The 12,650-nt window shown below is 36.0% G+C and overlaps 1 protein-coding gene across 1 annotated transcript; it reads right to left on the reverse strand.

The window, feature by feature from the left end:
- Window positions 1-7,753: 7,753 nt before the first annotated feature.
- On the reverse strand, window positions 7,754-9,143 carry LOC132269296 (zinc finger protein CONSTANS-LIKE 7). The gene is made up of 3 exons (XM_059770444.1): window positions 8,574-9,143; window positions 8,056-8,205; window positions 7,754-7,909 (listed from the first exon to the last, which is right to left on the reverse strand). Exons 1-3 carry the CDS (start codon window positions 9,051-9,053, stop codon window positions 7,868-7,870), a joined length of 672 nt encoding a protein of 223 aa, XP_059626427.1. The 5' UTR covers window positions 9,054-9,143; the 3' UTR covers window positions 7,754-7,867.
- Window positions 9,144-12,650: the final 3,507 nt, after the last annotated feature.

Genomic DNA, 12,650 nt, shown 5'->3' on the forward strand with positions numbered 1-12,650 from the left:
TCCCATAGAGATTATTCTTCTTCTACGTATTCTCTTCACTGATTTTTTATCTATATTTTGTTGGAGTTGCGCTGCACAATCAACCGGTTTTGATACCAGTTGTTGTGGCGAAAACGCAAAATAACAACGCGTACTGTTCAAGAAAAAATCAAGCAATCACAAAGAAATAATCAAGCAATCACAAAGAAAAATCACACACAAGAACACAAGATATACATAGTTCACCCAAATCTTAAGGCTATATCCATGGAGCACACTGAACAACTTCACTATGAATAAGATAAAGAATTACAAGGAAACTTTTCTATCTGTCTTTCTCAATCGCTCTTTCTTGTGTTAGCAAAAATTTCTCTCACACTTTTTCACACCCTAAAAATACTGATTAGGGTTGATATATATAGCCCTATACAATGGAACACAACTTATTCAACAAGAATTGCCTTTTGTAGAGTCCAAAATCAACAAGGAAAGTAAATCACGTAGGTTTCTGAAAAGTTAAATCGGTACCAAGAATTGGTTACGGGTTCCAATGTCTAAAGATGAATCTTCTTTGATTCTGGAACCGGTTCCACAATTGGCTACCGGTTCCCACTGGACAGTGGCTGATCAACGTCTTCTTGATTTTGGCTATCACTATGTGGAACCGGTATCAAATCTCTGAACCGGTTCCCACACGTCAGTAGCCAAAAAAAATATAAGAACCATTTAGTTTCCCAAAATCTTCACGTGATCAGACTCCACCAAAAGACATAACAATCTCCCACTTGGAGACTGGAGCACTTGTAAACCCATTCTATCTTCTTCTCATGCATGTCCCATGCATGTTAGTTCGCTTCTCTCTGTCTTCAAACTAGAAGACTGACTGAAGTTGCACACAACTTCAGTTTCTCTATGGTCACTGTCTTGGTCAAGCCGAATTCTTGGTGCCAAGTATTTTCTCAAGTGTCAACACCCCATCTTCTAACAAAGATCTAATAAAATGATACCGAAGTCCTATATGCTTAGTCCTTGAATGAAATGCTGAATTCTTTGCCAGATGTATCGCACTCTGACTATCATTGTACAAAACATTTTTCACCTGTTCGAATCCCAACTCTGTCAACAAACCTTGTAACCAAATCATCTCATTACTAGTCTCTGTCATTGTCATATACTTTGCTTATATAGTAGATAACACTACAATCATCTATATTTGTGAAACCCAACTAATTGCAGTTGTACCCACCATGAACACATACCCGGTAGTACTTCTTCTGTGGTCCACCTCACTAGCAAAGTCTGAATTTACATAACCATGTAGCTTTATTTCGCCCCTTTTGAAACATAGGCATCTGTCTGTGGTACCCTGTAGATATCTTAATATCCACTTCACTGCTTCCCAGTGTAGCTTACCCGGATCCTTCATGAACCTACTTACTGCTCCCACTACATATGCAATATCTAGTCTTGTGCACACCACGACATACATTAAACTTCCAATGGCTGAGGCATATAGAATTTTAGCTATGAAGTTTTTCTCATCCTCTGTCTTCGGACACTGATCTTGAGATAATCGGAAGTGATTAGCTAAGGGAGTACTCATTGCCTTAGCATTATTCATGTTGAACCTCTTCAGAACCCGTTCAACGTACTCAGCCTGAGACAATTGCAAAGTACTTTTCTGCTTGTCTCTGCTAATCCTCATCCTAAGAATCTGTTTCGCTGCACAAGATCATTCATCTCAAATTCACTAGAAAACTACTTTTTCAATTTGCTGATTTCTTCAAAATTAGAACCTGCTAATAACATGTCATCAACATAAAGTAGAATGATAATGAAACTGACTCAAACCTCTTGAAGTAGTAGCAATAATTAGCGTTGCACTTGTTGTAACCATGTCGCTTCATAAAACCATCAAACTTCTTGTACCACTACCTCGGGGCTTGCTTTAAACCATACAAATTTTTCTTCAACTTACACACTAGTTTTTCTTTCCCTTTGACTGAGAAACCCTACAGTTGTTACATGTAAATCTCCTCCTCAAGGTCACCATAGAGGAAAGTAATTTTGACATCTAACTGCTCAAGGTGCAACCCTTCTACTGTAACAATGCTAAAAACTGAATGAATGGTACTCAGTTTCACAACCAGGGAAAAAATGTCTGTGTAGTCAATGTCTTGCTTTTGCTGAAAGCCTTTGACCACCATTCTCGCCTTATATCTCTTGGAACCATCATGTTCCTTTTTCACCCTGTACACCCATTTGTTGTTAAGAACTTTCTTCCCCATGGGCAACTTAGCTAGTTCCCATGTTTTGTTGGAGATAAGGGACTTCATTTCATCTTCCACTGCAAGCTCCCACTTGCTAGCATCTTCAACCTGACATGCTTCATCATAGTATTCAGGCTCACCATTCAGGCTCACCATCATTTTCGAGCAACATATAATCTAAATATTTCCTATTCGGTACATGAGGTCGCGTAGACCTTTTAGGTGTAGGCATGGGAGTTGGAATCTGCAGTGAACTATGCTCTGTGAGTTCTGGCCAAGAACCCTCATCTGTTTGCTCCACGTCAATGTTCTCTAGATCATCATCCAACTCAACAAACTCAAGCTTACTCTGTACAAGACTAGTTGACTATGTTGCATCTTTATCCTTGTACATCACCTTCCCGTTGAAAATCACATCTCTACTTCTGATGATTTTCTTGTTCTGATTATCCCAGAATCGATAACCAAACTCATCTCCGCCATACCCAACGAAGATGCATTTTAGTAACTTAGGGTCGAGCTTTCCCCTAGTATGGTCACTAATATGCGCATATGCAATACAACAAAAAACTTTCAACCATGAAAGATTTACCTTTTTACCACTCCATACCTCTTCTGGTATTCGATGCTTCAAAGGCACCGATAGTCCACGATTAATTAAATAGGATGCTGTATTGACTGCTTCTGCCTAAAACTGTTTGGGTAGACCCGAATGTATGCGCATACTTCTGGCTCTTTCTGTCAATGTTCAGTTCATCTGTTCTATCACCCCATTTTGCTGTGGGGTTCCTTGCATAGTTCTTTCTAGTCTGATCCCATTATCAAAACAGAACTTCTTGAACCCAGTGTTTTCATACTCACCACCATTGTCTGACCTCAACCTCTTGATCTTCAAACCTGTCTCATTCTCCACAATATCCTTCAACTTCTTGAACACATCAAATACCTTAGATTTGTGCTTCAAAAAATAAACTCATACCTTCCTCGTGTGATCATCAATGAAAGTCATGAAGTAGGATTTTTCGCCAGTGGATAAAACAGTGGCTGGCCCCCAAACATCTGTGTGTACTAGCTCAAGTTTTTACTTTCTGAGATCTCTGTCGCTCTTTTTGAAACTGACCATCTTCTGCATACCCATTACACAACTCTCACAAAAGTTAATATCAATTACCAGTATGCCTGGTAGTTTTTCCTTTAAGTGCATAATCTTGAGCCCCCTTTCACTCATGTGACCTATTCTCTGGTGCCAAATGTTGTGATCTTCTTTGTTTTCTGCAACTGTTATAGACCTACAAATGCTGGTAGTTGTGTAAAGAGTGTTAGATTTCTTACCACATGCAATGGTTATAGCACCTTTGAAAACTTTCCATGAATCTTCATTGAAGGTTGTAACAAAACCTTCCTCTAACAATTGTCCCACTAAAATCAGATTATTCTTTAAGTCAGGGATGTGTCTCACATCCTTCACCTTCCAAGCTGATCTATTCAACTTGATTTGTACTTCACCCTAGCCAATGGCGCTGCAAGTTTGATCATCACCAAGATACACCTTACTAAGGTTACCCGATTCATGGCTATTAAATAGCTCTTTGCTTGAGGTGCCATGAAACGATGCGCTGGAATCCAAAACCCATGACTCCGCATTACTCTCCAAAGAGCATATCAATGCATCATCTGATTCTTCTAAGACAATGTTTGCTTCAGTTTTTCTTTCGATTCCCTACTTTGAAAGTCTACAATCAACACGGTAATGTCCCTTCTTTCCAACACTCAACATCACTGAGATCTGTGGAATTCCTGAAATTTTGAAACTAGGTCCTTCCATTCCTTGACTTGGATCTGCCTCTGTTTCTATTACTGTTGCCTTTCTTCTTATTTGAACCATTACCTCTACTTTCAACATTCAACGCCAAACCACTGGTGGAAACCCCTGCTGTTTGCTTTCTGATTTCTTCAGTTAGAATCATGCTTAAAACTTCATCAAACTTCAACTTGGTCTTCCCTGCAGAGCTACTGATCGCTGTAACTGCGCCACTCCAACTTTCGGGTAACTGCCCAAGAATTAGCAGTGCTCGGACCTCGTCTTTGAAGTCGATATCAACAGACTCTAATTGCCAAATTATCTCGTTAAATGCATTTAGATGTTCGTTGAACTTACCACCTTCGACCATCTTCATGTTGAACAACTTTTTGATCAAGTGTACCTTGTTCGCTGCAGAAGGCTGTTCATGCATACTAGAAAGGGCTGCCATAAGAGACATCGTCGTCTTCTCGTTCTTGATGTTGAAGGTGACTAACTTTGACAACGTAAATCTGACGGTGCCAAGAGCCTTCCTATCAAGTAATTCTCAATTTGCATCATTTGTATCCTCTGGCTTCTCTCCCAAAGGTTGATATAGATTTTTCTGAAACAAGAGGTCTTCTATTTGCATATTCCAGAAACCAAAGTTTGTGTCATCGAACTTCTCAATCATAGATGTGGATATTTTATCTTCTGATGCCATTACTCCCACTTGAACGGACAGATCTGATTGAAAAACTTTCAGAATTTCGTCAAACACCTTCTATACCCTAGGTTCTCAACCAAAGGCTCTGATACCAGTTATTGGAGTTGTTCTGCACAATCAACCGGTTTTGATACCAGTTGTTGTGGTGGAAACGCAAAATAACAACGCGCACTATTCGAGGAATAATCAAGCAATCATAAAGAAAAATCACAAAGAAAAATCACACACAAGAACACAAGATATACATGGTTCATCCAAACCTTAGGGCTACGTCCATGGAGCACACCAAACAATTTCACTATGAATAACATGAAGAATTGCAAGGAGACTTTTCTCTATCTTTCTCAATCGCTCTTTCTTGTGTTAGTACAAATTTCTCTCACACTTTTTCACACCCTAAAAATACTGAATTGCCCCATACAATGGAACACAACTTGTCCAACAAGAATTGCCTTTTGTAGAGTCCAAAACCAACAAGGAAAGTAAATCACATAGGTTTCCAGAAAAGTTGAACCGGTACCAGGAATTGGCTACCGGTTCCCAATATCCAGAGACGAATCTTCTTTGATTTTGGAACCGGTTCCCACTGGACAGTGGCTGATCAACGTCTTTTTGATTTTGGTTATCATTCCATGGAACCGGTACCAAATTTCTGAACCAGTTCCCACACGTCAGTAACCAAAAAAAATATAAGAACCATTTAATTTCCCAAAATCTTCACGTTATCACGTGATCAAACTCCACCAAAAGACATAACACATTTGTTCAAAAAGATGAGAATTTGGACCCCCTCTCAAGTCTCTGCAATTTCCTCACCAGACCCTAAATAGGCCAAACCCTATGAGGGAAAATACCACCGCATGTTGAGAGGAAGTGGCTGAAAAGCAGTAAAAATTGATTACATATCACATATGGATTGAGCTGATAGGAAGACGAATAGTAGTACTATGGATTGGGCTGATAGGAAAAGAAAAAGTAATACTAAAAATTGATTATATATGGACTGGGTTGATAAGAATAATAATACTAATTTTTTTTAAAAAAAAATTGGACCTGGGTTATAACCCAGGTTAGCCCATTAAAAACTCCGCCCATGATTGCGAATAAGTGCGTGGTCATCACAAGGATGGGCTAAGTCTTCATTTTCGACAACAACGTCGATGTCGCTGCCAAATCTGAGAGTTCAACAGCGATGGCTTTTCTTGATGGTGATGGCGACAACGGCGGTAAAGGATTTAGGAGTGGATAAGGCTATGGATTTGGTGGTGGGTTTGTTAGGGTTAGGGTTGTTCGTCTATTTTTTCTGTTATGGTGATGGTGGACTAGCGGTAGCGGTGGTGTCACTGGCGGATCCAGGGGTCGGATTGAATCCACTCAAAAAAAAAAAAAAAAAATTTTACTATACTTAATTTTAGCCTAGCCAAAAAATAGAAAAGAATTATTATTACTATTAGCCCACTCCATTGACAATCCTTGAATTGGTGTCTGGGTGTGGAGTGGTGCTTGGGTTCGGAAAATACATACATGATACATATATATCTATCTATATATATATATATATTCTAGTACTATTATAAATCGTGTGGAGAAGAAGCTTATTGGAGGTGTCTTGCTCGTCTGGGTATAGTGTGGTGTGGTAGAAGCTTACCATTAGAGAGAGAAAGAGTGGTGAGGTGTAATGATGGGTATATTAAGGGTAAAATTGTCATTTAAGACCTCTAATATTTTAAAATTTAAAATAAAAAATATTTAGGGCAATCTTTATTTATTTATATATATATTTTTTTGGACTGTTTGAATCCAACTTTTGATCAGGGGATGTCAATGATCAAAAAATGTTCAACTTATATTTGACTGTTAGTATGACAAACAGTAAATTATCCTTAAATAAATAATGAAATGGAAAAGCTTGTTGTTTTAAATTACAACACTGGTGATTTTCATGCATAGGTTGTTATCTTGATCCTCTGATAAAAATTAATTAATTAATTAATATTCGACTTAAAGGCATCTTGTTAGGCCCTTGACTTTTCAAATAGTAACATAGGGCTATAGGAGTATCAAATGTAAGTGTGGTATTGTCTCAATGGTTGCATTGCTTTGCATGTTTGAGATAATTATTCATTGCAACTTCTAATAATTAACTCTTAAAAAAAATAAAAAAATAAAAAACCTAAGAGTATCAAATGACATGCATATTTGCCAAGTGTCATCGAAATATTGTTTAACAGTGTTGAAAAAAAAAATAATAATAATAAACACGTACAACCGAACCTAGAGAGAGGAGGTGATCTCTCTACTTGAAATACGTTTAATTTGTTATATATATATTTTTTGTTGATAAATGCAAAAACATAAAAAATTCATGTGTACCAAGTGTAAAATACAACTTGAATCCTATCAATTTTGAATTCTATTTACATTTACATCGAGAATGCATGCGGCACCGTTTCAAAACAAAAGTGGTATTGTATATTTCTTGTATTAAGTTGTTGCATGTGATCAGGGCCAGTCCTGGGCCCTGGCGGTTCCCTAGGGCCTCATATTTGGGCCAAAGATTGTATTACTAGGGCCCAAAATTTTGTATTTTGAGTACCTTTCAAAAATTTGGGCATCATATTTGCCTAGGCCTCATAAAAGTTTGGGCCTCTCAGGACGCCTAATGTAGATGTAACTTAATAGAAGACTGATATTGTGTTGTATATCCTCTGTTAAGTAATGTTTGTATTTTATTATATTCTTATACGTAGTAAAATACAGTAAAAAATAATTAAAAAAAATATATATATAGGAGTACGAATATTGACGGAGACAGGACCACCACAGTAAATGGACCCCTCGGCAATTTAATGCAGCAGATAATAATTCAGTGAAAATTGGCCGTTGGATCCTACACGATGCAGATCATCACTAAACGCCAGGGATTGACCATGCGATGGAGATGACAGGGTGGGGTCATTTGACCTCATGTCCACAACACCAAAAACATTATTAATGTGACCAAAAGTAGAGAGCGAATTTAGATATTTTCCATTGAGACAAACACAAAGCATATGCATGGAAAAGTTCACATAAAGTAAGATACTTTTTTGAGATATTTTTCTGGACTCCTCATTTTAGTATCTTCTCTGGAACCCTCTTCACAAACCGACCCTGCAACAACGAAACAAAACAACACTTCCAATTCAATCCAAAAAGCCATTAATATCCATGTACATATATATATATATATATATAATATAGAGAGAGATATAGGGAAAATATATATATATATAGAGAGAGAGAGAGAGATAACATACCTTGAGCCTAGGTCTTTTATCTGCATTGAGTTTGCGAACTTGATATCTTATCTTTTTAGAAAACAATCTGGATTGTCGCTTCTCTTTGTATCTAAGTACACTAGCTTCCCTCCTTGTTCTCTCTTCTTCCATCACAGGCACCTCTCCCATCTTCAAAATATTTAGACTAAATTATTAACCTTAACAGGGGGGGAAAAAAAAAAACAACTAAAACATGCACATCTCTCTCTATATGAAAAAATCGGAAATTACTTATCAAAAAAAAAAAAAAAATGTAATTAATCAACTTGCCTCAGTATATTATGTATATATTACTCCTACCCTCAATTGGTTCAATAGATGAAATTCAAATGTTACAAATAACAAAATTCAATCATTCTTCCATGAAAGAAATGAGAGTTATGTTAGTAATATTATTTGTGCGCGCACTTCATATCAAATGAAAATAAATAAATAAATGAAGCTAATATGAAAATGAAGGATATATAATAAAAAGCTGGTTAATTTTGGGTACTGACATAGCTGTTATTGGCCATTGAAAGAGAATAATTGTCGGCCCAAAGAGAGCCGCGACCGGACCACGCATCCAAGACCTCTTGATAATTCAAACTCAAGTTCAAAGACACCCTCTTCTGCTCATCAAATTCATCCCAAAACCCACAATTCTCTTTCTTTATACTATAGTAGTAGTGGCTTTCTTCTTGGAAAGGTCCGGTTACGTTCGCGACCTTCTGGTCTCCTTCTTCTTCTTCCTCCTCTTCTTCTCCAACTGAAAACCCTTCCCAGTCCATGAAGTCCCAATTAAGATGACCATACATGTTACCTTCAGGTAGTAAGTTTTCTTCATCTTCAATGCCCAAAATGCCCTCCAACTCATCCATAATATCGTTCTTCTTGTCGGCATAAACATGGTTGGTATCAGATAATAGGGTAAAATTGGTGTCTGGCACTTCTTGCTCTTCCTTCTTAGGGCTTCTTAAGAAAGAGCTATGTCCCATCCCTATCTCTCCCTATGAATCTCTCTCTCTCTAGTTGTATCCTCCTTTCTACATATGAAGGTGTGTGTGACAATAGTGTTTGATATGAATACAGAGAATAAATTAATGGGTAATTTTATTTTGGTGTTTGGGTGATGTGGCACCCTATCCTCTTGTGATTGGTGAATATATATGGCCTACGTATTCTTGTGATAAGCTAAAAGTTCCAGCATGGAGGGTAGTGTGGGGTTGTGATGCATAAAATAGCTTTTTATACATGGTGCTCAATTGCTATGAAGTACGGACACGAACATAAAACATGGGTACGATATGATACGGATATGGTGACACGATAAATTTAAAAAAAATAAGACACGGACACAGCGGGAATACGCACATATATATATATATATATATATTCAAAATATAATTACTAAAACCTTGCACATTTATTTTCTTAATAACAAACAGGTATATATAAATACAAAATTGCAAATAAAACAACAACAAATAACAAAACCAATTTCAATAATTTCATCTCTGTTATAAGAAAAAACATAAACAAGACAAAACAGAAAATAAATGAAAAACAAAATTAATTCAAATTCCAAACGAAGATGTGCATAAGAGACATAAGTATAATGAGCTAAATATGTACATGAATAAACATATATACTTTCAGTCTTTCACAAAATCTCCTTCATTTAACTTAAAACAAAAAAAAAAAAAAAAAAAAAAAAAAAAAAAAAAAATGTCTTGTTCATGTAGAGAGATAATTGAAGAAGAGGAGAGACTAAGAGAGAAAATGAGAGAAAATAAATTTTCTGTGTAATACTCTGTTGTCTGTAGTTGTTTTTTTATTTTTTCAAAATTTTACTTTTAAACTTTTAAAATTAGTAAATTACATTAGGTACCCCATTTATCTTTAAAAAAAAAATTACAAAATATACCCCGCCATGTTCCCCTTGTGTCTGAGCCGTGTCCACCCCGTGTCCTCAGCATGTCCAAGCCATATCCAATAAAAAATAATTTCTGAACACTTCACAGAAGTGTCAGACACGTGTCCTAACCTCAGACACGCGTGTCGGCGTCCGAAAAGTGTCCGACACTAGTACGAAACCTCTGGGAAGAGTGTCCGTACTTCATAACTCAATTATATTTGTCAACACTTTGAATATATATGATCAAAAAACCCGTGATAAAAATAGGGTCCATATTCAATAATCAAAACTCAATAGTCAATGGTAAAGAGACCTAATTCTTGGGGTATATCCGTGGGATTTGAAAAATAAGTTTTTGAGGTTGTGTTTTTGAATCACAATTCTAATTTAAATGATGTGTTTGTTATGGGATCGATACATGTGTTCTATAATAATAACTATATTTGAAAGTCAAATATATTATACACGTCTTTTTATTATATATATATATATATATATGTGTGTGTGTGTAAATATATATTTGACTTTCAAATATAGTTATTATTATTTACAAAATATATGTGTAAATATATTAATTGTATACATAATTATTGAACTATCAAATATATTTTGTATTTTTATAGCGATTAGTCTTCATCCAAATTAAATGGACCTCTGCTAGTAACTTTCCCACCCCTAAGGTTGGTTTATTTGTTTATTTATATATATATATTAATTAATTTCCAAAAAAATTATTCATTTTTTATTTCATTTTAGAGGAACTCGTTATCCTTTTGAAATTACTTGCTTAAAGAATGAATTCAAGCTCTTATGTATGTGGCTTGGGAACTGAAAAGGGATTATTTCAAACTTTTTTCAAATATTCATGCAAGCTCATTATTATTAGTATTATTATTATTTTCGATAATTAAGTGGTATAGTATAGAAAGGAAAAATAATTACAAGAAAACATGGGGCATACCCGATGGCCCAACAGGGAAACAAATGGGCAAAAAATCATAAAAAGAACATGTCCACAAAAGTGGCCCAAAACAAAACAAATAAACTTTCCCAAGACAGATACAAGCGCAAGCCCAAATAAAAGGGTTGGGTTGGGGTGGTGGTTGAGATAGAGGGTTGGTTCAAAAAAGGAGGATGGTAGTTACTAGTTTCCAAACCATGATTCTGCTTCTTTTCAATTTTTGTTTCCAATTGGATGAAGCCCAGATTAAGAAATGTTTCCAAAGAATTAGGGTTTGTAAAAAAACTTGTTACAAGCCCGTTCATATTAGGTTGCATAGTATGGTGAAGTTTCAAATGGTTACAATACTCAATACCATAGGCCTGATTGCTGAACGTTTCGAAAAAAGAAAAAGGCATACAATGAGCCTGATGGCCCTATGGTAGGGTGATTTTTAAAAAATTGAACAAAAACATTGATAACGAAAGTATCTAATTATTTTGAAACGGTTTATTACATAGATGTTGAGGGATAGACATATAAATTTTTGTAATGAGTCCATACAAAGTTGCAAATGTTGAATTATACAAGAGCTAACTTCTTTGTTTCGAAGTATGTACCACCAAATAAAAAACCAAGTATTTTAACTAGGTGAGAGTATTTAATAACCGTTGTTTTTGGATACCTGATAACTCGGGTTTAGGGTCGGGCATTTGTAGCCTCAATCCAAGTGGCCCAAAACATCATCAACAAATTAAGCTTCATTGTAATCTTTTTTTCTTTTCTTTTTTTTTTTTTTTTTAAGCTTCATTGTAATCTTTATCGCCACGCGCCATGCCCCCTTTTAAATCCGTGCCAAGCATAAAAGAACTTATAGTGCCTAGGGCTGCAAACGAGCCGAGCCAAGCCGAGTAAGGGCTTGTTTGAGCTCGGCTTGATCATTAAAATATAGTGCCCGAACTCAGCTTGAGCTCAACTCGAGCTCATTTGGTAGTGCTCAAACTCGGCTCGTCCATTATTAAAGAAATTCGAGCTCGGCTTGATAGCTCATTAGGATTCGGCTTGATAGTTAGTTCAAACTCGGCTTGCTGCATCAAATAATTTAGAGTTAATAAAGAGAAGCTGTGATTTTTTCTTTTTCTTTTTTTTTTGCAAAAGAGAAACTATGAACAGAATAATTTTCAAGAAAATAAGAGATATGTTCAAATTTTTTCAAAAAAAAAAAAAAAACCTTAAATTTATACATAAAGGTTCAATAGATGAAGAAATAAAACCAAAAAAAAATAATAATAATAACAAATTAGTAAGAATAAACACCTAATTTATGTAAAGATATTTGAGAGAGAAAATAAAAGAAGTGAGGAATTAAAAAATTTGACTTACAAAGAAGATGATCGGAGTTGTTGTGGGGCAAAACGTTCAACTGAACCAGTTGTGTGAGTAGAGAAATTGAGAATGTAAGATCCCCTGTTTGACCCCCTGATTCGGACACAAAATCAATGGTTCTGCAACGGATCTTTCCACCTATTTTTGCTGAAGAGATAGGGAAGCAATCAAGCAAATAAACTCATCTTGAGATCCTAAAACACGAGCGACCCTCGGAGGTAAATCAATTTCTTCAGTCAAATGAAAAAATCATGAATACGCGATCTCAGATCTGAGAATTGAAGAGTGAGGAGTGGTTTCAATTTTTGTTGTGTATCAGTACGTCGTGCATATTAAGACTGAGGCAACCTA

The sequence above is a fragment of the Cornus florida genome, unplaced genomic scaffold, assembly GCF_030987335.1.
Source record: "Cornus florida cultivar Cherokee Brave unplaced genomic scaffold, ASM3098733v1 CherokeeBrave_3.0.0_Hap2_Chr08, whole genome shotgun sequence".
Lineage (NCBI taxonomy): Eukaryota > Viridiplantae > Streptophyta > Magnoliopsida > Cornales > Cornaceae > Cornus > Cornus florida.